At 36.5% G+C, this 25,566-nt stretch overlaps 1 protein-coding gene across 4 annotated transcripts in view; it reads right to left on the bottom strand.

Moving 5' to 3' along the window:
• Positions 1 to 16,761: 16,761 nt before the first annotated feature.
• epb41l5 (erythrocyte membrane protein band 4.1 like 5) overlaps positions 16,762 to 25,566 on the bottom strand; it is a 30,749-nt gene continuing 21,944 nt past the window's right edge. Inside the window, exons 17-26 of one of the 4 annotated variants that reach the window (XM_044132004.1) lie at positions 24,284 to 24,435; positions 23,326 to 23,423; positions 23,107 to 23,241; positions 22,901 to 22,968; positions 21,909 to 21,977; positions 20,943 to 21,018; positions 20,595 to 20,675; positions 20,297 to 20,359; positions 20,057 to 20,199; positions 16,762 to 19,642 (exon numbers count right to left, since the gene is read on the bottom strand). In XM_044132004.1, the coding sequence (XP_043987939.1) occupies positions 19,573 to 19,642; positions 20,057 to 20,199; positions 20,297 to 20,359; positions 20,595 to 20,675; positions 20,943 to 21,018; positions 21,909 to 21,977; positions 22,901 to 22,968; positions 23,107 to 23,241; positions 23,326 to 23,423; positions 24,284 to 24,435 (955 nt within the window). In that variant the 3' untranslated portion in view covers positions 16,762 to 19,572. Of the gene's footprint in view, positions 19,643 to 20,056; positions 20,203 to 20,296; positions 20,360 to 20,594; positions 20,676 to 20,942; positions 21,019 to 21,908; positions 22,032 to 22,900; positions 22,969 to 23,106; positions 23,242 to 23,325; positions 23,424 to 24,283; positions 24,436 to 25,566 lie in introns of all 4 variants that reach the window. The other 3 variants (XM_044132003.1, XM_044132005.1, XM_044132002.1) reach the window with 3 other exon arrangements.

Genomic DNA, 25,566 nt, shown 5'->3' on the forward strand with positions numbered 1-25,566 from the left:
CCAAAATCTTGCTTTATCTTAATAGCAAAAAGAAAATGGGACTGATGGGTAATGAAAACAGAAAGTCGTTTTAATTACAACATGGAGTCCGTAAGTGCCATTCTCTACCTGGAGTATTGTTGGCTCATTATGTTGCACCTGAATATAATTAAAGGAGGAACATCCAACAAATATACCACCTGAGGCTGCAATGCACATGCAAAGCCTGCAAATTTCCAATGCTGCTAACTGGTAAAAACATAGAAATTTTATTTGTATATGTAAAAGAATGGTCTTTGGACCTCTGAGCAACATGACAAGTTTTTTTTATTGCATTTGAACTCTCTTTTTCTAGAGTGTCTTAATTAAAAAAATTAAAAAATTAAAAAAACATGCAAAAGTTGTAGCCCATGTCCAGGATACATCTGTGTGTGATGGATCTGAAAGCAATGACACCATCTGCAGTGCCTGACATTTGACTCTCCCCCACACTCTTGGGTGGCTTTGCATCACAGTCCTTTGGTTATCCATATTTCGAGTGCACATTTCTCAATGTAGGGAACCTTTAATACAACAACACCCTTTAGTGATGTAATTCCTATGTCAAGTTTGGTTCAGTTGAAGGTTGCAGAGATTCTGATGTTAACTGATTTTTAATGACTTCTCACATGAACAGGCTTGTTCATGTCTGATTTTAATTGCATTTCTTATTTAATGGACACATTGCAATTGCAAAAAATTATTATTTTTGTTTGTTTGTTTGTTTGTTTGTTTGTTTTGGACTTTGTTATTAAAGTTTGGCAAACATTTGTAATGGAAACACAATCCAGTCCAAGCTAACTTACTCCAATCCAAAACAATCAAGTCTTGTTTGAATCTGACTATAGTCTTCAAATTTTACAAAAATGTAAAACTTTATCTTTTCCACCTCTTGAAGGAAATCCTATGTCAGCTGTCAGCAGTTACAGCTCTTTTGACAGTAAATAAATTCTTTATCAAAAAACTCTGTTCTCTATTTGCCTAAGATTCTTTATTTTTCTTCCAATGATATATATAATTTATATGATGGTTTTATGGTTCCCTTTTTCTCACAGCCAGATTGGTGTCTCACCATATTTGTGTTTGGCCCCACCATTTTAATTTTATTTAGAGTTTGCATAAACATCAAAAATACAGTGTTTCTCCCATCTATTATCAATTGATTATAGATGGGAGAAACATTGTATTTTTGGCAAGGATATTTTGCCTTTGTCACGTTTGGCAAAGGCAAAATATCCTTTGAACATAAAACCTGAAGAAATTGCTCTCAGCTTCTCAGCTTTTCTGTAAAAATCTATTTAAAAGAAATACTGTCATTTTACACTACGCCATTTTTCTGTTCAGGTTTGCAGAGTTCTGTGTTGGCTATATTGGCTTTGCATCATAGAGATAAATTATCCAGGTTTATTTTCATTTATCAAAGATCCTAAATTATTCACAATAAGAGTCACCAGTGTGTTTTATTTCTGCCAGCTACCCTTGCTTTTGCTCAATAAATTCTTCATCTTTCTCGTGTTTTCTTCATATTTGCTTTCGTACACATCTGTCCTCTTCCTCTCCTCTCCGTGATTCACTCCCTACAGGCAATGGCGGCCCTTCTCTTATGAGAACCCTAGATCTCAGTCGCAACTTTTACAGAGGCTCAATATTGTACAATCTATCACTCTGTACTGAGCTGCAGGCAGCATCAGCCTCAGAGGACGGGGAACAAGATTTACAACAGAGGATGACGCCCTGAGTAGGTGGTGGGAGGACAGACAAAGGGAGATGGAGATGCTATTGGACATACTGAGACAGAGAGGAATCCATGCTGGAAAGTATTCAAAGGGGGGAGTGAGGGTGAAGGAAAGGTGTTCTTTAGAGATGGAGGAAGGGGAGAGATGGATGTGAAAAAGAAAAGTAAGCAGAAACATAGATGTATGGGAAGAGAGCGCTAATGAGGAAGAGGGATTGAAAGTATAATGATGGTGTGCAAGTGTGCGTATGTGTGCATGACAGATGTGGTGCTTAAAGACCAATGCAGGGCTGTGTGTTCATTAGGCGTTTAGTGAAAAGTGTGTCTGTGAAACTATTAGTGTATTCACTATAACCATCTGTGTTAGAGTTGTTGATGATTGACTGTAGCTGCTACATTATATTCCCTCAGACACATGGAATTGAGTGACATTTATCCATAGGGTTTAATATGATTTTGGCCCACCCTAAACAAATATGATACCTTAAACTTTTCCTGGAGTATTTTCAGCAAGGTTTAGGACAGTGTTTAGAGTAGTTTTTGTGAGGTGAGAGACTGATAGCGACGAGAAGATCTGGCTCTGGGTCTCTTCTGTAATTGCGTGAACTGTGTTCAGCTGGAGGTCAACACTGTGTGAAGGCAGTCATATGTTTCCACGCCTAACTCATTCGTTCATGTCTTTATGGAACTTCTTTTATGAATGGTGAGAAGAAATGTTACAACATGAAGTAATCATCACAAAACTCTTCTCTCACATCTAGGAGCCTGAAATTGACCAAACTGTCTTGGTATACTGAAGCAATAAATGTTGCACACTGCAACTAAGGGCAAATTCCTTCCTATGCAGTTTTGTTTGATTCTCATCTCCCTTTAGTCTCCTATCTGGGATTTCTCCCAGTGACCAGGTTGAATTTCAACCAGGCCAATCAGAGAGCAGAAAGAGGAACGATGACGTTGAGCTTCTGTTTGAATTGTAGTCTGCTTGTGGTTGTAGTTTGGCAATAGCAGTGGAGGAAGTGAACAAGGTCATTCAGTCCTTGTTGGCTATGCTTCCAAATATAAAGTCGACGCAAGAGGAATGTATATGATATTTTATTGCTAGATAATATGTCATAACAGAGTTGTTTACAGTACACGCAATTTCCAGCAAGCTCAAAGCCTACAGGAATTACCAAAATTCTTGTATTTTGGTCCTCAAGACCAAACGTTGGCGATTGGGTAAAATCAGACCCAGTCATTTATAAATTCAACAAAGTCCATGCCTCCATCAAGCAATTGTTTCTCAATATCCGAGGGTCCAGACTCTCTGTGCAAAGCAACAAGCACAAGAGGCAGATTTTTACTAGACTAATTCAGATTCAAAAATCCTTTATTAATCCCAACTGGAAATTAAATGTCATAATAACTAACTTTATCCAATGTTCTTCAAAGAAGAGTTGCAGATGCTGATTGCTGAAGGCATTAGGAATCTGTTGAATCTGCCCCTTTCTCAAGATGGGTCAGATCTTAACATTGTCTCTACATCAATGCTTCTAATTACTGTTGGATGTACTTCTCATACTGGCATTAGTGAAAGAGTTGGGGAATGCTGCATGTTTCAACCTGTACATCAAGTGGTTACTGTAGACATTTTGGATGCAGGCTATTGGAGAGACATTGCTGTCTAAGGAGTTATACAGATTACCAAGAATGACAAGTTCTTCTTCTGGTGTAACTCTCCTCTATGTCACAGATAATTAAGAATCATGCTGAAATTGACTCAGGAAACATTCTCTTCCCTACTCAAGTCATATTGAGCCCAAATACTTTTTCTGGGGTTTATTGGTATGGAAACACAGGACAAGAATAGATTTTACAATTGGCTGAGACCACATTGATAAAAAGGAGTAATCAAGTCAAGAGTTATATTTGCCGTTCTTTATCAGTTGTAACATTACAACAAATTACATGTTTCATAGATCACTTTCAAGGAAAATGGTCTTAGTTGCAATTGCTACAGAGACTAATGTACCCAACCTTTCCATTTTGCCAGGGACTTATTATATCTCTGATCCTGCAGTTACCATGATATCTTCCATAAGCAGGTCTATTAATTGCAATTTTTCTTGAGAAATTTAAAACATTTGGTAAATACGAGACATTACACAAAAGGCAAATAAGTGTGACACATCTAAGTTGATGTAATCTAATGTGTCCTGCACATCACATTAGTTCTCGCAGCTAGCTGCGTTCTTCATCGACGCATGAGCCGAGTTAAGAGTGGTCTGTTTGAGTTTTGTGTTGGACAAGTTCAGAGAATGGGGGGTTTGACAAACTGAAAGAAAGAAGAGAATCCTACGTGTTCATAAAAGGCAACTGGACTTCTTCTCTTGTTTCTTGAAGACATTTCATCTCTACAAAAGGCTTCTTCAGTTCTACAGATGGGTTGAAATCAATGCCTATGTACAATGAAGAGAGGTCACTCATTAAGAAGGAATAAAGGATGTAAAAGTTCCCATGAATGACAGATGAGTTTGAAAAAAAAAATACATAGAAAGTAACAACATGAAGAACAGTGGAAACAAAAAGGAACTAGACAACCATATTGGTGTGTGAGTATGAGAGAGTGCAAGTAAACCAACCTCAGACAGACAATCACCCCACTCCAACAGTCTGGATGCTCAACTGTTCTCAGCCTTTCCGATATAATTCACCCGTTCCGCCATGTCAAGTTTCCTATCATGGCTCTGTAGGGCCCACCACGCCTCCCTTTCTCCTCGCTTCCAAATATGGGTATCCTGTCCCCCCATGGAGCTCAAAGGGATTATTATGTTTATGTCTGTGCTGCTCCAGTGACTCTGTGACAGAAAAGAAGAGAGATTGGCCTTGCCATTTCCACCCAGCTTTCTGTGATGGCAAGTCGTCTCCAAGACTTCAGTGTGGTGCTTGTGAGACTTTGCGAATGAATATACAGAGAAAATGTGAAGAACATCAAACCTTTGTGCATTTGTACCATAATTTACTCAAAAAATAAAAGTTCAAAATGTATTGATAACACATGCTTGAAATGTGTTATCAATTTCAAGCATGTAAAAAACATTACTATCGTTTTTTGCATAGTAATGTATCCTTTCCCTTCTTGTCAAGTTGTAGCATTGTATTGTTCATTTGTTAATTTGTAATATTTGCTTTTAGTGTTCTTTTTCAACACATAATATATATTATAATGCATTTATTTTATGCTTTTTGTTTACTGATAAAATAATACATGAATAAACATGGGATATGGTGTTTCTTTGGTGTTTGTTGTTTAGTTTGTACTTATATTGTTAATATGCATTTTCCATAAATCCTTTTTGCCATATTATTAAAATATTCAAGATATTTAATGCTTTTAATCTTTTAATGTTCACCGAAACATTTCATAATGATATTGCATAATGACATTAGCGAATGTCCACCAAAACGTTTTATTATAGTGTTGTTGTTATCCTAATAAAGAGGCCTACCATGTTTTGGTCGACTGCTAAGGCCTGTGACAAATACAAAATGTTTACACATTCCTTGATTCTTTTTGAGAAAGCAAACAGTTTCTTACTTAACAGTCAATTGCCATTATATAGAAATTGACACTGATCTGTTTGTGCATGCTAAAATGCTGAATTGTTTTCCTTTAATGTAATTTGACTGTCCAATGTAAAAGCTGCAGCTTAGAGTGTGTTTTTTAATGTAGAATCTTGTTTGCCAAGTTACTAAACTGAATCCCAGAGAGGATGAAACCGAGACAAAGAAAAAGCCTGTAGAAATAAATCCCTCCAGCACTCCAAAAAACAAAAAGATAAAAACGGGTCTTTAAAAGAGTGTGTGGAAAAGTTGCCTGGCATTGAAACAGACACGCCCCATCACACAATGTTTGAGACATTAACTTCTCTGCTCTGTTTTTTCCACTTTGCCATCATTCTTTCTCTCCCTCCCGCTTTGTATCTCTCCATCTGCTCTGCCACAGCACCTGGCCTCTTCACTTTCTGTCACTCCGTTTCCCCTCTTTTGCTTCTTTTTTTCTTTTCAAGTCCTTCCTCTTTCTTTTCAGCTTTTCCTATTTTACCCGCCTTCTCTTTCTCTATTTTCTTTTAGCAAATGAACCATTTTTCTTTTCCTCTTCTGTGTTGTTTTTCCATCTGTATCTTTACTGTTGCTGTCTCCTTCCCGTCTTGGCTGATTTTGCAATTTACAGCTTCAGACTTTATCACCAAATCTGCTTCTTTCTGTGCGTCCTGTGCCGTTTGGTTCTTTTCAAGACAAATTGCTCTTTTAAAACCAGCTTTTCTATCCACTCTATTCATCTCCATTCTGTGGCATTGTTTTCCAGTCTTGACCTAGCATGAGTGGGCCATGTGTGGGCACAGAGTGTTAGGAGTTTCCTGAAAATTCCCGAAACAGTGGCCATATGGCGGAGCATTGAGCGAAAAGCTCTAAACATTCAGACAGACACAACACACAGTCTAACAGACGCCCAGTGTGATGGAATAAAATGTGTCCTCTGTGGCCAGTGGGCATGTCCACCACTCATTAGTTTCCCATGGAGAATTGATATTATTCTGTGAACTGCTTAGCTTACCACAGAGCATAACCCTGACCTCATGAATAGGTGGATGACATGGGTGCGAGGGAATGACTGTTCAGGGTGCAGAACGATAAAAGAGGTTAGTGAAGCATTTCAAATTTAATGTCAGTCTCATTAAAGAACAACTTAGTTTCAGCTTGAATGAGAATATATCATACTGTGTCACAGATGTAAAAATGTTCAATCCAAGCTGAAATTTAGACCTGAAATTTGTTCAAGAGGTATTTGTTGGTGTCAGATCCTGAGGCAGCAATGTTAGACACCAAAAATAAAGACTTTTTTTACCATTAAGGTAAATTAAAGATCCGTTGAGCTAATTAGTCATTGTTAACTCAAAGCTTAGTTTGAGCAAATGCTCCTTGTAGGACAGCAATAAAAAACACTGATCCAGACCAAAGTCCAGAGGGAATACAAAAATCATTTGTTATAACTTAACAAAAGGCACTTCAAGTGCAATAATCAAAGGGAAAGAAATCCAAGGACATTGCTAAAAAAAGGACAGTTCAACCTCTGAAAAGACAATCATAATCAAATTGATTAAAATAATTAGATATGTGTTTAAATTATGGAGTTTTACATAAGTTTTCTGTCTAGCCCCTGATGGATTCTGCATATGCTTAGTAGTTTTTATTTATTTTGTTTTTTTTCCAACATTTGTTCTGATGCAAATGGTATTCAGCTTGGATACGTCATGTATCTGTGTCATGTAGGAAATCTTTTTTTATAATTTCCTTTATGTTAATTTTTTTATATTTTTTCAGTCCCTGATGTAGAAATCCTTTTAAAGTGTGATTTTTCAATGTTCAGTCTTTGAGTAGAGCTGAGCAATATAGCTGAAAAATGTTTAACAATGCAAGCATTTTGTATCAGTCAATATAAAAAATTACTGATTAGTTTTTAGTTTTCCATATCTGAAATATTACCAAACTAGTGAAATAACCCTTCCTGTTTTATCCACAGTTTTCACTCTGCAATGTTGTTTTTCATTTTTAAGTAGTTATGAGGCACTGTGGAAAAATCTTAAACTGCTCCTGTGCAAGTTACTCAACACACTGTTGCTAGGTAACCAAAGAGTGAGTGACTTAGTAAGTTATTCTACAGGTTGTTGCTAGGTAACAAAACAGCGAGTGAGTTAGTTGCCACCAACCTGAGTGGTTGAGTGGCTAAAGCCTTTCCTCTTCCTACATCCCCCAGTCTGCTGTGCGGTTCAGGATCGCAATTCAATGAAATTATTGATCATGTGTCCATGACTTTGATTTAATTTTTCTAGGTTATCTGTGACGTAGCAGGTATCATTCATTTTCATAGTGGTACATTAACCTCTATTATGCATGTCTTGATGATGTGCATGCAGTAGAGGTTGTTGTTAATGTCACTGAAATATGAATCATGATGTTGGGGGTCATGTAAAGCTCAGGAGTGTTCTCATATTGGCTCTTTTTCTAATAAGATAATTTTTTATGCTTCTGATTCAGCCCTATGCAGTGCGTTCCTCATCATTACACACATACCGACTAAATTAAAAAGATTACTCACTTTTGACAATTTCAGTGTTCCTTTTTACGGCTGGCCCATCTCAGCCACAGTTTGTGCAAATTAAAAATGCCAGCGTGGAGCAGAAATCTTGTTTGTCTTTGTGTTTTGTGGTGTTTTGGTGTCTGTTGTGGTGGCTGAGAATTGGCTCAGCCTTGTGATAAAAGAGTCATCAGAGCACATTAAACAGAAATCAGGGAAAGGGAAGAGCAAACAGTACTCAAAAGTTCAAAAGCATTTTAAGCCTGCCATGTTTTGGCTAAGACAAGTCTGGAATTGGCTTTTGCTGTTGTTATTACCATTGGAAATTTGAGATTTTGTAGGTTTCATCTTCTTTTAAGCTTACAGTGTCCTGCAAAAGTGTTCCCAACTCTTGAACATTTTGGGATTGTGTTAAATTCCTCAGTCTCCAAATTAATCATGTCAGATTTTTTATTAAATGTATTTTTTGTATCATCCTTATTGGCTGCAGTGAGTCAACTAACTCCCTGATTATGTATGCATGGTCTAATATTTGCATATGTAAAATTTGTTTGTACGAGTGTCAATTTTAGGCTAATATTAGCTTGAAGAACAAAGCGGCAAGTTTTAACTGGGGCATCTGAACATAAAAACAAACACTCGGCAAGGACAACAACTCTGCGTTCAAAAATAAGCAAACTCATCAACTCCATCCTCTGTGTTCAGCCATCAAAGCACAGAGAGGCACAAAGAAGAAGCTGAAAACTGAGTCATTCACAATCAGTCTTTATTTAAAACACTTTAATAATTATTAATGTCTGCTCTTCTTCTCTTTGTGCACTACCATTGAGTGTATTAATTATTATATTAATCCTACAAATGTGTGGACTACTAAGTATTTATTTTGTGTTAAAAAAAAAACTAAGCTTTATAATGTGTATGAGCATTTACACAACTGGTTTCACAGAAGAAAATAAAAACTGCTTTTAAATGGTGACATTTTCACATTTCTAAAATATATTGCAGTAATAACCCTTATTTTTTACAGATAAATTCAAGCTTCTGACGTACTTACACTCTCCTGACATCAATGATCCAGCTTCCCTTTTCATTGGACATCGCCTTCATTCATGGTCACTGATTGGAAATGCATATTAGGGATAAAATGTTCATAATTTGCAAATATTATATATTTACAGTTTATACTTTTTTATTATGTGGTAGTTGCAATTTGTAAATAAATTATAAATTTTTGGTGACCAGAATATAATAATTTTCAACCTGATTGGTCCCGATCAATAACAAAAAAATTATTAATGATAGCATCATATCCAGTTGGTAACACAACACTCTTCAGTGCAGATGGTGTTACAACAGGAAGTTATTTTCAGTATCAGTGAGGTGTTTAAAAACAAAGTCAGATGATGAACACAAAGTGTAGGAAGTTCTTTGAAAGGAAACTGTATTTTTATACAATAACATGTTGGTTATTCAGTCAGGCTGCTGTAGCAGAGAGACAGATTTTGGGGAGTGCTGTTTGGACTTGTACCAACATAGAAGTTCCTCTTTCTGTCATAGAATATCCAAGTTTTAAAATGGCATTAATTATTTAATACACTAGAGAAGTCACACTGTAGCTGATATTTAAAGTTAAGAATTAGTAAAATCCTGTTTTACAGCGACTCTGAAGAGGCCTGAACTCTCTACAGACTTCAGTCCCCTTTTTCAGTGATGGTTGTTGTGGAAACAATGTTTTGTGTGACAGATGCGTTCATGCCAACCAGGGGTGCAGCGAGCCACGAGGGACACTCATAGACTGAGACGGTGCTGGGGAGAGATAGCTGAACAATAAGACAATCACAATGGCCCCTGTGATTCATAAAAAGGGATAATAAATGCCAGCATGCTGGCAGGAATGTCTCAATCTGTGATATTTTTCCACCTGAGTAAAGATGTAAAGACTTAATTAAGTGTTAAATTATTAATCATATCATTCCTGATGCACAATAAGAGGAAGTTTCAGCCATACAATGTGACTCAGTCTTTGTTTTGTCATTTTACAGTGTTTGCTGTTAGTGAGACATGCTAATTAGACCTTAATAATTATATATTGTTATGTTGTTCTATTTTTTGAAATAGAATAGTATTTTCTATTCAGTTATTCAGTGATTTTATTTGGTAGTTAGATTGTTTTTACACAAGAGGGCAGTGTAAACCCAGAAGCAATAAATGTGGTTCAGGTAGAAAGAAGTTGGATGTGAGTAAGCTCTGTTTGTTCAGTGTTTGGGAACCTTTGTGATGCTTCCAGTATGAATGTTTACTTCATTTTTCTAGGGTGCATTCGCACCAGCCCAGTTTGGCTTTAGTTATTTAGTTGTTTGTCTAGAAAGTCGGCTTCGTTCGGGGAGATGTGAATGCATAATCGAACTTTGGTCCACCTAAAGTCTTGGTTTGGTTGAAATGGTGTGCAACATATTACTGATGCATATGTGAACGTCAGGCAGACCAGAAAACATTTCAAAAGCAAGAAGAGGACTATAGCACAGGGTATTCTGAATAAATACAACCTAAAAAAAACACATTGCTAATTCTGGCGCAAGAAATGGCTCATGGTCTTTTACCAAAGACAAAAGAGAAATCCTACAACCGCTAAAATCTGACACCCTTTTTGTTTCCATTTTGTGAAGTTATCTTCTGAGGTTTTCATGTCCTTTTCTTCAGAAGTTCTTTGCGCCACAACAGGTGATCTGGTGAGCAGGTTTTTCAATTATCTTGGATCATTTCAAAAAATGCATTGTGAAAGCCAAATGTAATAAATGTTGCAATTTTGGTCCCCAGTCTAACAACGTCTACCATATTATCCATATTATCAGGTGGAAAACAAAGATGATTATGTGCTTAAGCATTTGTTACATTAGGATGGATATTAGTGTGTCCTCTGTGTCTAGTTAAGAGAAACTAACTCAACAACTGCAGTTGTAATAGAGCATACATTTTAAGAAACCTATGTAAGAAAAAAAAAAAAAGAATCACTAGCTTAACTAATTTTTAAATACACAAAGTGTGTTTCTGTCACTTTACAAAGAGCAATTAGATTCATTACCAAACTTTTGGGGAGCAGAACAACAAAACAAAAACACCAGCACAGAGTTTCAAACGTTTCTTGTTTCTGCCTATTAGCTGAGTTGCTGAAGAGTCGCTTCTGCCAACAACATGCATTTGGGCCACTTTAAATTCAAAAATCCACCATTATTTCTGACACTCTGTCACGCACCTGTTTGAGTTGAGAACGCTGATGTTCTGAATGTATTCTGTTCTGTTTGCAGTTATAAGAAAATGGCCTAATAAGGGCCAATGTGAGGTAAACAGGTTCTCATTATTTGGTGCTGCTTGACATTTGTCCAATATCTTGACCATTAAAATCTACTGAGAGCCTGCTGCTATTTGAACATTTTATCCCGGCATTTTTGAAAATGTGCATGTGGATACTGCTGCAGATGTTGCACCAGGTGTGTATACTCTTGTGTGCCTTGATAGGTCAGTGTGTGGTCTCTCTGGCACTCGAGATGCCTGGGACTACCAGTTTGGGTCCGAAAGATAACACACAGGAGAACAACCTCCTCAAAGGAGATCTGTCAAGCTGTCTGTTCCACAGAAATGCTCTCTCTGCCTCTCTTTCTTGCCTACACACAACCCTAAAACTCAGTGTGTTTTACTTTGACTCTTGTTTTACCCACAGAAAATCTTTCAGGTTTTGAAAAAGAAAAAAACACACACATGCACCACAGCATGTGAATCCCCTCTGGATTGCCTGTCAGCCTTCATGGTGGCCAGACAATAGATTTGGCTCACCGATAACAAACAACCCTGTCTCCTGTAAAAACCAAATATTTGCCTAACTCTAAATTATTTCTTTTACATTTTCTGATTTCATGAAGAATATTTTTTTAAACTTTCTTCAAATAAGTTAGTTTGCATATTATGTGTTTTTTTTTTTTTTTTTTTTAGTATTTGGAGAACTTGCTGTTTAAATTTGGGTTAAACAGTTTAAGTGTCATTACAAAATGGGTGGACTTTTTTTTGGAAAACATCTTTTGAGCTCTTCCAAAGACTTTTCTAAAGGATTAAGATCAGATTCTTTGTGATGGCTGCTCCAAAATATTGACTTGCCTTCAAGTTACTTTGTAACAAATTTGGCAGTATTCTTTGGGTCACTATCGATTTGAAAGACCCATTTCTGTCCAAGCTTCAACTTCCTAGTGTGTCAAGAGGTTCCAATTTCCAACCCCTTTAAGTTTAGCTCCAATATGCCACACGCCTAGCCTGGTACAAAACCAGCCCCTTGATCTACGCTTTGCTTCATGCAGAGAGTCTGGACTCTTGACTAGTTAGAAAACCTGAAAGTGTGGACTGTGCCGAAGTTTTAAAACTTACCTAATTGCTAATGTTTGCACCAATTCAGTGCTATGAAGCGTACTGGAAATTGTGTGTGCTGTAAACAACCATCCCTCAATGGGAAGAGAGTAAACTGTGTTTTTGTTGTTGACTTTACAGCAATCCTTCATACCGAGTATGCATGTGAGACAGTGTAGAGAAAAAACTGTCCTCCAACATGAAGAAACCTCCAGCAGAACCAAAACCTGGATCCTTCTGACATAACTGAGTGGGGGGTTTGAGAAGACAGGGCACATACACAAAAATACCCAACTGGTTAACTAAATATCTTGGCTGATTTCTTTCAATTTTCCAAAAATCTCTCTCCATCTCTCCAAACTTTACTACAAGTAAGATACTGAGTACTGAATAGGACTTTGTGGAGCCCCACTGCAAAGTACTCAAAGCATCCCTTTAACAAATAACACTCAACACATGACAAATAAATACTAATATTTTCCTAAAGAGACACAAAGTGCTGACATAAAAACTGCTAATTAAAGCCTGTTTGGTGCGATTCAGTTCTTGTGTGGATAATGAGGCTTTTCACTGAATCTGGCACATCAACGTCTCACCTGACAGACTCACACAAGCAGATGGCACACACTCTCTGGCACAATGCAGCCCTTTAGAAATCAATTACCACTCAGTACTCACGTCTTTATCATCTTACTGTGAATATGAATGCTTTCCCCACACTGACCGGAGACACAAACACAAAGGATATAAACCTGCTTTGAAAAGGAAGATGTGCAAGCTCATTTTGAAAATGCCAAATCTCACAAAGCTGTCTCCAAACAGCACAATAGTCATTATTGCAATAATGCACAAAGAATCACATTTGTGTCTGTTTTTTTTCCTTCCTGTTTACAGAGTTTACCTGTGGATATTGCAGAACATCTGGAGGCAGAAACTCTCTGAAAAAAGAAAAAAAGGGAAAAGGAGAAGGAATTTCAGCTCTTCTCTGTGCAGATGCATCAAGTCTAATCAAGCTCTGTTCTTTTTTTAATCTGCTATAGAAACAGATGCGTGGCTGTCTCATTACATTCACACAAAATGTAAACATTTATTTTAGCCAGTAATGGAAAATTAAAGAGCATTTGATTTTGCTCGTTATGTGGCGGAACAAAATATTACACCCCGGCAGTTTCTTAACAAAATAAGTCAACAGACCTACTGACTATTTTTATTTGAATTTATCAGAACAATGCACAGGTTTCTCTACATTTCTGTTTTCATTTAAACTAGAAAGATGTAGTGTTGATTTCCCAACTTTCTTTAATGGAATAAACTCAGTTTTAAATATAAGTTTTAAATGTAAGTTTCTTGTTTAATCTGCAGGACTGGGATGCATGAAGCGTTGTACAAAACCAAAGATTTGCTGCAGATCTTTTTTCTAAATTAACAGGCAGTTATAAGTGTTTGTAGAAGAGTCTTTGTAGAAGTGTCTCAAGTACTTCACCATTTTCAGATAAAACATCAAAAGCAATAACATTGTACAACGCTATCTTTCAGAGTTGTCTACATTATAAGGCAGAAATCTGTTATCAGTTGCTTTCCAGGGGATTAAATGTTCTTTGTCATTAAGAATATGTGCACTTGGAGGTCCAGCACTATTTTTGAAAATCTAAATTGGATAATAATGGCTACACTGAGCTAAAACTCCAGAGCCACTTTTCAGGAGTTCAGATCCCCTGAAACATTTGTAGACCTTGAAGTCTGCTATGTAAGAAACAAGAAATCAAATAATCAAAATTACAGGAGAATTATTTCAAATGTTTATGATAAAACACTCCCCCCCCCTTTCACTTAATATAAACTTGCTAAAATAACACAGCTAGAAAATTAGGCACATGGTTAACCCTTTAACTGTCACCCCAAACACTGTCATAGACAGGTCAATGGGTCAATGGGGACACCGGTGTCCTCATGGCAGTTAAAGGATTAAAACCCATAGTGCTGATTTCTTTGGCATATTAACATTTTTAGAGATAACAGATTTCTGCTTGGTATCACCACCAGGGCCCATGCTTGTGCCAAAATTCTGATCATGCTTAAGTGATTGTGACCTGGCATAAGGTCTGTGTCTAAAATCAATTATTCATCTGGAAGGTGGAAGGGGGGCAGCCCATCTGCTGAGGGGAGCAGTCCTGGTTGACTTATTGAGCTGTGGGACGTTCTGCTGCCTCATAATCATCCAGCTATGCTCCGCTCTGGAACTTGGGCCAGTCGATAAAAAGTAAAGTCCCAGCAAAGACTCTGCTGTTTGCTACAAAGATTTTCTAATGTGTCACTTTCCATTTACTCACTTTAATTTAAAAATGTTTACCAAAAAACCCTAAAACTCGAAAAGAGGTTTCTCCTCTTGGGATAGGGTTTGAGGATGGATTTGTCAAAATAAGATTTCCAAACTACTCAAAAATGCATTATTCTCATCAAAGAGACCATCACAATGATTAATAGGACTGATTAACAACATCCTCCTGTTTTGTGTGGCACATTGGGTCTGAGTTGTGGTGTAAAGTTCTACAAATCCAATAGAAAATAATAAAGTAGGACCAATTTACATACTTGATAAAGTGAGAAATCCAAGAAGAGAAATTAGCTGCAATCTCAGCTAAAGGCTTAAATGTTTAAAATTTGATGACTGGTGTCATACACAGAAACAAATTCTCTGTACTGAAAAACAGGTTATTCTGAGGCCGCCTGGTCAATTCAGGAGCTACACTACCTCCTAGAGTTGAAAATAAGTACTGCATTTCCCCCAAACTAAAAGCTTTTTTAACTCTTACCTGTTTCATAAAGATTCAAAAACAAAATATTTTTAAAATCACCAGACCATAGCTTAATGATTCTGTTTATAAGTCCATATTACAACCATATACACGTGTTTTAAAAGCTTTTACAGCCTAAAGTTTTAGTACAGTAAATTGTCAATTGAATATTGAACGTAATGTTGGAATTCTCATAATCTTGGCATAAAACACATATTTTCATCCATGTGTAGACATTTTCTAAAGATAATTAAAAGCACAACGGAATAAAAGCAGGGGTGGAAATTAGTACCCACCACTAGTAAAAGTATAAAGTGGCGCGTAAATTGGAGCAATGTACCCACCACTGTGGCAGGTTGACAATTTGAACAGAAAAATCAAAGCTATATTCACTTTGAACTTCTGTCCAGGGGAGGACTGACTGTCTGGAGTCCAGACTGATGGATTTACTGTCCATATCTAGTGGCCCTACACTGTCATAATTTAACAAACATATATATATATATATATATGTGTGTGTGTGTGTGTGTGAGGGGGAAGCTAATGCTGAGCTCCAGGTAGTCAGAAAAACTGGAGTAACACAAGAATGATGATGGCCTGTGGAATTAATAACGAACAAGTTCGAAGATATTTTAGTAATAATTGTATTAAGTAAGGGAAAACAAATAAAACAGAAAACAGCTATTGATACAATTTAAAAATATTTTGAAAAATGACTAGACACATCTTTAATAAATACTATCAGGTAGAGTTGTTGCCAAAATTTGGAAATGTTCAACATGTGATTGCAAGAATGTTAGGGTTGTGTAGTTAAAGTTTGCCGTTAGTAATTACTTCAAATTAACTTATTGCACTACAACCCTGTTAAGATGTCCATGCTTTATGTTAAATTATTCTGTATATCTACATCTGTATGGTAAACCTATTGTCAGAAAATTGGTTTTCATAGAGTTAAGAATAAATCATACATTTTCTATAACTTGCTTGTACTTGTGGGGTTTGCAATCGAAAGAAAAAAAAAACAGTGGCTGGTGAAATGTCTGAGTGGCCCGTAAAAAAAAATTCTCTACCAACCACTGTAGCTGGTGGAGAAATTTTTTTAATTTCCTCCCCTGAATAAAAGTAGCCGTTCTCACAAAGTGTAAATATTGAGTTGCAGTCCCATCTAGTGGCAGCAAAGCCAACATGCAACATGAATCTGATTAACGACATAAAACAAAACAGATCTGTTAGATCATTATATTGTTATACATTTTTGTGTTTTATCTTTAAAGTCATTCTTTGTTTATTTATATACACGCAGTTTTGCTTGGATTTGGAAGCACCTCCTCAATTTAAAATTGGTATAAAGTTGGCTGGAGGTCAAAAGTGTAAAAATTGCAATTTAAACCAAAATTAGAAAACCAGTATTTTTCAAAATCACTAAGCAAAAATAAATATTTTCATATTTTTCAGAAACAAAGGAACCAATACTACCCAATCTCAAAATGTGAAAAAAGTTAAGCAATTCATTTCAGATTTGGCATGGTGGTTAAAGTCAAGACATTTTTTTAAAGAATGGGATACATCATGTAGGTGTACACCATAAAATGAGGGTGCACTTACAACTGGTAAAAAAGCATGAAGAGGAACTGTTTTCAAATGTAACAACTGTGAAGCATGGTGGTGGTTGCATCATGAAAGAATGAGCGACAGTCGTTTTCTACTGTAACAAGGTTTTACTGAATCATGATCCAATAATACTGAACAGGTTTGTAGTATTTGAGATGTCACGGGTTGTTTTTCCAGTTTTGTACGTCTGCTACTACTTTTTAGTTAGAAACACCAAAGATCTGTAGCAACTGTACTGTATGTAGTTTCAAAAAATATATACACTTTATATGATTCTACTTTATATCTACAGCCATAACCATTTGCTACGACATTTCTTAGATAACACAAAGTTTGAAAAGTTGCTGAGTATAAATTATCTACAGCTGCTAGAGTAAAACAATATAAAACATTTGTCTGTTTTATCATCTGGATAATTACTATACATCACTGGAGTGAGTTACTAAAGTAAAAAAGAAAAAAAAAGAATCAGTGTCAATACTTTGCAGGGTGTAGCAGTACATGTATCTGAAATACATTAGCATATGGAAGGATCAGTCAGTTACAGGTGACTTCTACTTTCAGGTAGAAACAGATGCAGCCATTTGTTTTTATTGCTTTAAATGCAAAAACAGAAAGTCAAGAAATTTGGCAAGCATCTAAAGCAAGTCACACCAAACCAATGGAAGAATGGCTAAACACAAAACTACTTTGTTTTGTGTACTGCAGCAGTGAGAAGTAAGTGTTGGAAATATGGCAAGTCATATTTACAACACTATGGTGATAATGGTGTCATATGGTCATAATTGTGCATTTACTTTGTGGGCCATTAAACCACTTTTATGTCAAGAAATTTAATTTATAATACGCAAGGAGAATCTAAAAAGTGGTAAGTTCATTTCTGATTAAAAGACAAAATGGCTTGCCGTATATTAATGACCCAGCCATATCTGTTTTCTTTTGCACAAATAAGTCTTCAGAAAGATTTGTTGGATATTTGTAAAAATAGATACTCATCAGGGTACCTACACATCATCATTTTAAAAAAAAAAGTCTGAGGCTTTAAATTCTTAAAGGATTTTTGAGCAGAAAACATTTACTTTTTGGGGTTTAATATTATAATATTTATTGTTGAACTCAAGAAGCAACTTAAACTAAAGTTGGCCATTAATTCAACAGTGAGGTAAAGGGATAAATCACTCTTTTTTTGTCAGATTAATCTTTTTTCACCACCCAGATTAGACCTTAAAAAGAAGAATAGGATTATTTTATGGTAAACAGATATTCTCTAAAGTGCCGTTATTCTTTTTGTAAGTATTCGTAAAGTAACAGCTTTAGTGCCATCTTTGGCATCTAAATGTTATAAGAGCCATTTAATGAGCCACAAGGCCATTTTAAAACCCTAATCAGCAAAAGAAGCAACAAAATTACCCCAATTTGACCTTTTAAATTATTGTGTATTTATTAGTGAGTTCTCAGGAAGCAAAATGGCCAATGAGTTTGAAAAAACACTCAAGTTGTGATGCATAAAATTTAAATCCTTAGATAATAAAAGGAATGAAGTATGGAAAAAATGGTTTTATCCATACTCATCTAGACAAAAAAAGAAAAAAGAAAAAAGATGACTTTAGCAAATTTCACACTGTCTGGGACGAGATATGAACACCCCGTTAGTATATTAGATGTTAACTTAAGGCATGACCTTTTAGCATTTACTGTAATTCAAACTGAATTTCTAAAGAAAGTGTATCTTTGTATTTTAGAAATTTATCAGTAAGCAAAAGATGCCTTGTTGCTAATCTATGGTTATTTTTTTCTCTCTTTGTTTGCAAGATAGTTGTTTATCATTTCTAAGAAGCGAAAGTATGTATTTTTTTCCAGTACAACCAAAAACCAAAGAGCTCTGATCTATGTATTGCTACACCCCGAAACCTTGTGACTCCAACGGTCCAACTTTCTCCGTATACATAATCAGCCTTAATAAATTTCACACTTTGTTTCTCCTTAGCACACTACTTTAGCTTTTGTGGATTTAAACGACATCAGACAGAAACATACTTGAACTGCGGGATTTCCAGCATTCTTAGATCACGTGTCGAATACATTCATTTTACATAAGGCATCAGAGAAGCTACAACATGTTAAGACAGAGGTCAAGTCCACGCAGTCCCATCGTCACAGCTTGTCAACAGCTTTCACTTTTGGCATTTCGATGCCCAATTTAGAAGCTAAAATAAGCGTGCCTGATGTATGAAAAATGTGAAAATTGTGGATTAAAAAAGATGGGGAAGAAACTTTAATTCAAAACAATAAAATAAAACTTAATATTAGTGGTTCTGATGAAGCTTACTAAACTGGATCCAAAAAAAATGATGCAGAGCTATTTTCTACGCCACTGAAACATCCTGGAATGGGCATTTTAAAACAAAACAACAAGACAGTAAAACATTTATAAAACCAACTTTCTCTGAAAAGTCCAGTGTTGCAATGAAAATCCAGTGAAGCTTTAGTATCCAGTGCTAGAGAAACTCAAAAGTGGACTTTCAAGGTTCAGGTCGGCGTCCTGGAGCAGCTCAGAGATCTAGCGGTCCCAAACGCCACGGCTACAATGAAAACTTAGTATCTAACACTTTGTGTCTCTTTTGTTTTCAGGTTATAGCTCCACCTTCACGAACACAACTTGAAGATACTGATGTCGCTAGAGGAGAACTGATCAGCTTGGATGGATTCAGTTAAGCGGCAGGCAGATCAAGCCCCTCCTAAAAAAAACAAAATAATCACATGTGGTTGAGATGATAATGCTGCATATGTTTACAAAAAATGGAATTCATCCTATGGTGAAAGGGATTGTAGTTCATGTGAATCATGTTGCTTTGAAGCTGCCACAGTTTGTGGGAAAACAGTCTGGAAGAGGAGTGACTTCATCAGAGTTCAGTGGTCAGGAGGCCTCTGGGTTTGGCTCCGTCCTCCATGACGGGCGGCTGAATGTCGGCGCTGTAGGGAAACATGGCCAGTTATATGACTACCTCACAAAAGTAAGACAACTCGCTTCGCTACATTTGGGTGTCAGAATAAAATGGATCATAACGACATTTCAAATTTCTTTTAAATTCTGCCTGGAGATTTAGATTTTATCTCCTGGTCAAGATTATTCCATAAACTTACACCTTTATTTTTAAAATGTATTTTCCTTCTCAACACTAACATTCAAATAGAATGGATACTTTTAGAGAAATAAAAGGATTTTATTTTAAATTATGAGAGTTAGGCACCTAAATATATTTAGTAAACCTTTTATATTTCCTGTTTTCTGACGTTTCAACACTCAGAATTGCAGATCACAACCACATAGCTTTGAAATTACATTTCAGTTTTGGTACTCAGGATTTAAAAAGAAAATAAATGTACCTTGAAGAGAGAGCGTTATGTGGATGAGCGAGGTGAGCAGGTGCTGATGGGAGAACTGCTCCCCCATCAGCCGGGGGGAGGAGAGGAACCACCTTAGACGACGGCTCCATGTCGATCAGCCCGTTTGTAAAGAGGCCAGCAGGCTGCTTTAGGAAAGAAGCATGCAGGTCAGTTCCTAAAACAAAGCTTATGAAATCGGTTTCATGATTTTCAATCCCAGATGAACTTTATTTGACTCACGGCTGATGCAGGAATGATCCAGCGAGGTGTGATGAGAGGTTTGGGATGTTGCAGAGGTGGCAGCTGGAACACAACAAAAAGACTACTGTTACGTCTCTAATACAGAAATAAATAGACAATTTGTCATCTAGTAACGAGCCTTTGGCCTGACACTTGTGTTGGGCTCTAGTTTCTAAGCACACATGGCCAGGTGAAAGATATAACTATAATTCATTTTGTGCAAGTGACCTCATAAAGAAATAAAAATGTCTGTTTCATGTACCATGAATGAAGGGGGAAAAAAAGCATTGAAACTCACTAGAGGAGTTGGATCAGTGAAATCAATCAGGTTCTCGGAGAGAACACCAACGTTCTGAATATCAAATTCCTCTGCTTTAACCTGAATGGAAATAAAAAGTTGTCACCATAAGAAAAAATCCAACAGAACTAAGACTGGCTTCAGATTGGCTCTATGATCCAATCAGCACCAGAACCTGGACTAAAACAAGTAGTGATGGACACGGTGAATCTTTTCCAAACTACTGAAAATGACTTCAAATGAAACTATGGTTTTGTTTTATATTTTTATTTTATTATTTTGCAATCTGCATATTTCTAGACACTCCCAGCAGATTAAAAGTTCCCATTTTAAACAAGGCCGACTTACCTTTGGTGCCAAGCCTTCACTGACGGCAGGAATCTTGGGAACAGAAGGGTTCGAGTCCTCCGCCAACCTCTCTGCACTGGAGTGGAACAAGAGCGTACAAAAGCACTAAGGATTTCCCACGACGGTTAAGAAAGAAAATAAATAATCATAATTGCAACCAGATGAGCATCGTAATAATACAGTGGTAGATTAAAACACTTCCACTGCAGTTTAAATTGCACCAGTGAACCTGGAGTCATTAACAGTTTGTGAATCTTTTGATCAAAAGTGCATCCGTGTCGGATTTTTGGTGCGACTCTGCCAGCAGTTTCCAGGCAGAAACCAGGTCATGTGACTCACCTATAGCACACATACAGGCACTACACAAACAAACCAGCAGATGTCAGTGGAGACTACAAAGAAGATTATGAATCACTGAGTTAAGGCTGTGATGTTTGGCTTTCCATACCAAACATAAAAAAAACTTTATTTTTTTCCAACCAGAAATAATTTTTTCTACACTTCAATTATCTTCAGCCAATCCCAGGCATGCTTTCAATAGAGATGTCTTTAAATAAGTCATTTAGGTTCAGTGAACAGAGTTTCCATGCGTTTTTCAGGTCCTTTTCCCAGAGTTCCCAGTATTTACTACAAAGGCAATAAAGAAGTCCCATTGAATGCAATAATATTTTTATTAAGTATGAAACACAAACCACAGGATGGATAAATAAAAAAAGATAATGGAAGGAAAAAAGAAAAAGAAAACTTAAACAAAATTGCTCTTCAAAAATTATTATTCAACAGAATGAAATTAATCAAATTCATTTTGACTTATGCAAAAAATTGATTAATTCCTTATTGAGACAGGCTAAGTTGATGAATTAAAACAAAAGATAGCGATAAATACAAAGACAACTAACCTGAAAGAAAGAAAATCACCAATAAATAAAAACTCAAATCTCTTCCAGGGGATAAATAAGCACATACCTGACAGCTGCAGAGGTGACTAGTGAGGCCGGCTTCAGCAGGTCCCAGGAGTCTTGGGGGTCTGGCCGGCTGCTAACAGAAAGAGACGAATTACTGCCCATTCGGCCCGTACGAACCCTCAACCTGGCAAACACACAACACACAACACACACCGTTGTAGCAGCGAGCAGCCATGTGTTTCTCACATCTAGTCTACTTTACAGAAACAAAACAAACCATGTTTATTAAAGGAAGGGATGAAACTGATTCTTCTGCAGTGGGAAATTCTCAGCATAAACAGATCATTTGTTTTGAACCAAAAAAACAGCAAACGTGTAAATCAATTTAACGTTGTAAAAACATTTTAAAAAGTTTATGAAACATCTAAGATAGTTTAAACACAAAACCATTTACAATCGTTTATGTCCACTATTTATATACCCTAAAAATGTTTGCAAACATACAGAATGAGCACAACTTTTGTTCATTAATTGGACTGATTTTATGACACACACTTTCCTCCCTATAATGTTACAACACTCATGTAGAGTTTGCTTTATATCCAGTTTGTTTATTTCAAAACACACAACATTCAGTTATTCCTTTTTGATTGCGGTCAAAAAGCTCCTTAAAAAGTAACAAAGGAGAAACTTTGTTAATGTCCTGAGTGGAAATGAGAAGTTCTGTTAATAGTCACTGAAAGTGACATAATTCTTTGAGCTTTGCTGGGAATATTTATGAACATTTAGGAGGTTAATCTGTTCTGGAAACCAGAGTGTTGCGATCGGCTGAGAATGCAGAGAATGACTCAGTTCAAGACTCAGTAGAAGGAAAGATGAGATATTTCGACAGAGAAATTTTGAGGGTTTCAGCTGTGTACATTTTCAAGTTAATATGCTTTACTGTCAGTTTTATTTAAAGCATGTCATTTTTGGACAATATTTGTGACATTAAAATCCTCATGTCTTCCATGAGATAATTTTTGTTATCTAATATTTTTATGAAACTCATACCTCACAGAGGCTTCCTGCAAGTTACAGTTCTTGTCACCAGCCATCAAGAGAAGTTCCTCCTGATGCCCCTGCGCAAAAAACATAGATGTGCACCAGTAAATGCAAATGAAGTAAGATTCAATTTAGCATTATCTATTATTTTTCAGATCAAACATTAGAGTATTGATGCTGCTGGGTTTGGTGAGTTAGTAAAGTCTGGTTCTTGCCTTCAGAGCAGCAGCTTCAGCTTGAGCTTTCAGGATGTTGCTCTTGAGATCCTCCGAGGTGTGCAGCGGAGTGACAATTGGACTACTTCCTGCACTGTTCAGAACGCATTTCTCTGTGAGCTTCACCACGTCGTCCTGAAATTGGGATCAGAGCATTTACAAAAAAAAAAGACAACATGCAAACAAAATGGCTCAGCGTTAGCAGAAATGGATGCCCACCTGGTTGTTCATGGCCACATTAATGTTGACATTATTTCTTGGGGTAGCAGGAAGTGGGCTGCTCTCCAACTCCAGCTGTTTCAAACGAGCCGCTGCTTCTGAAAAGTTAATAACTCACATAAATAAACCCAACTCAATTTTATCAGTAAGTTCCACTACCTTTAAAATGCTCAATTTTACATGACTGTCTGTGTGCAAAATGGGAATATATACTTAATCTGTTCCAGGGCATCTGCAGTTTTTAGAAAGTTAAGTTGAAGACTTTTTCAATGCCACCTTTAATAAAATGGAAGACTGAAAAACTCTAAATATCAAAGTTGGATATAATCATCAGCGCAAAAAAAAGCTAGTTAACTAGCAAGAGTATATCAGCAGCACAAATAGGTAGCATGTTATTAATTAAGGGTAGCCTCAACCACCTCGAGTCACAGAATGCAATGACGTCTGACAGAAAAGTCCCACAAGAAAAAAAGGTTAAGTAGTTCTGCCACCACAAAAGACCTATGAGTAATGTACTTAACACCAACTCACATTTAAAAAAAAAATTATTTAAGACACTACAAGGCCTTAGTTTTAGTTTTAGAAATGTAATAAATTTCAGATTTTTTAAGGATAACCTGTATTAACTTTTTGGCCATTTGCTTTGTGCATTTTGTTTATTCATATGGTCTTTTTCTTGGTTAACGCTGATGGGAAATTTCCATTTTCTGCACATTAATGGACTAAAGCATCCTAAGTAAAGGCAAACCAAAAAGATATTACAATAAAACTAAAAATATTTGTTCATAGGTCTTGATAGATTTATGGCTAAAACTGCAAAAGCTTTTAAATAAATTCAGCTTAAATATTTGGAGCATTTCCAGTGCCTTCTTAAATTATTACTTTTGTTATTAAGAGTCAAATGTAAAAATGCATTTTCCCACCAATCCAGTTGGGAGTACGGCTTTTCCAACTTTACCAGCAAGACTGAGTGGATCTTCTGCAGGTACGCTGGCAGCGGCGTAGGCAGCACAGGGTCCAACCTCTTCTGCAGCTGTGATGGGAGGAACTGTGGAAGCCCTGAGGACGTCATCAATGCACGTCTCCATCAGGTCAGCAACTACAGGCAAGCTGCAGGTACAAGGACAGGGACATAGCTAAAAGGATCTGCCATAAAAGCACTAAATTTAGCAATAGATTACAAAAAAATATAATAGTTATTTTTTTAAACAAAAATACCCGGGATCACAAAGCTTACCTCTGTTATCCACAATGAACTCATCATTGATGGTAAAACAGCTCCATTTATCAGAAGACAACAGAATGTGAAAAGGACTCCAACATCCCCAAAAACCAAACTCCAGTAACAAAAGTGGATACAACACACATAACTAGCTGAAAAACCATTTAATGAAGTCAAGCTGCTGCGTGAACACAAATATTCAAGGCAAGCAATAACTTCTATGGGGGAACAAAAAAAAAAACAAAAAAAAAGCAAAGCAATATTCTCAGAATTATCAGAGCTTTAAGCAAAACATTTGATACGCAGACTTTGTTACAAAAGCTCCAGTAGAGGCCTGGTATCTACCTCATATTTATGTTGCCTGGAGAGGAAACTTAACTCAAACTATGATGCATATTGCTGTCCACTGCCCAGAGTAGATGGGAATTAAAGGATAAATATTCCCAAAGACAGAAAATCCAAGTAGAAAACTGTAAACAGCGAGGAAAACATTGCAAGTTATGAAGCGAAACAGAGAGCCTTACACCCACCCCTTGAATGTTTTCTCTTGTAAAATAACAACAAATAAAGGTGCTTCACTGGGACATTATGAAGAGGTAAAATGACACAGTTTTAAAATAATTTTGCCAGTGAAAAACTGAATGTGGTCGGCGTTTGAATCCCTGAAATTTTACTCTGATGTTTAAATAAAATTCAGTTTAACAAAACCACCAATGGAGCTTTAGATCAGCTCAAATCCTGCAAAAACAGCATGATTATTTCCAAGAAGTTACACAAGCATCTGTTTCCATGCATTAGTTTATTCTTTGAAATTATTTCAAAGCATTTTAGACAGATACATAATTTGGTTGCAGTCATGTAAACATGTTCCTAATGACTAAGATTGTTAAATCACCTTCATTATTTGCTTTGTGCAACAAAGAATCGGTCTACTAGACTAGCCATACTAAGCATTACAATGAATTTGAATTCCTTCCATGAAACAAATACTATTGATGTTATTACAAATAGCATAATTG

Source organism: Gambusia affinis, linkage group LG11, assembly GCF_019740435.1.
Source record: "Gambusia affinis linkage group LG11, SWU_Gaff_1.0, whole genome shotgun sequence".
NCBI classification, from domain to species: Eukaryota; Metazoa; Chordata; class Actinopteri; order Cyprinodontiformes; family Poeciliidae; genus Gambusia; species Gambusia affinis.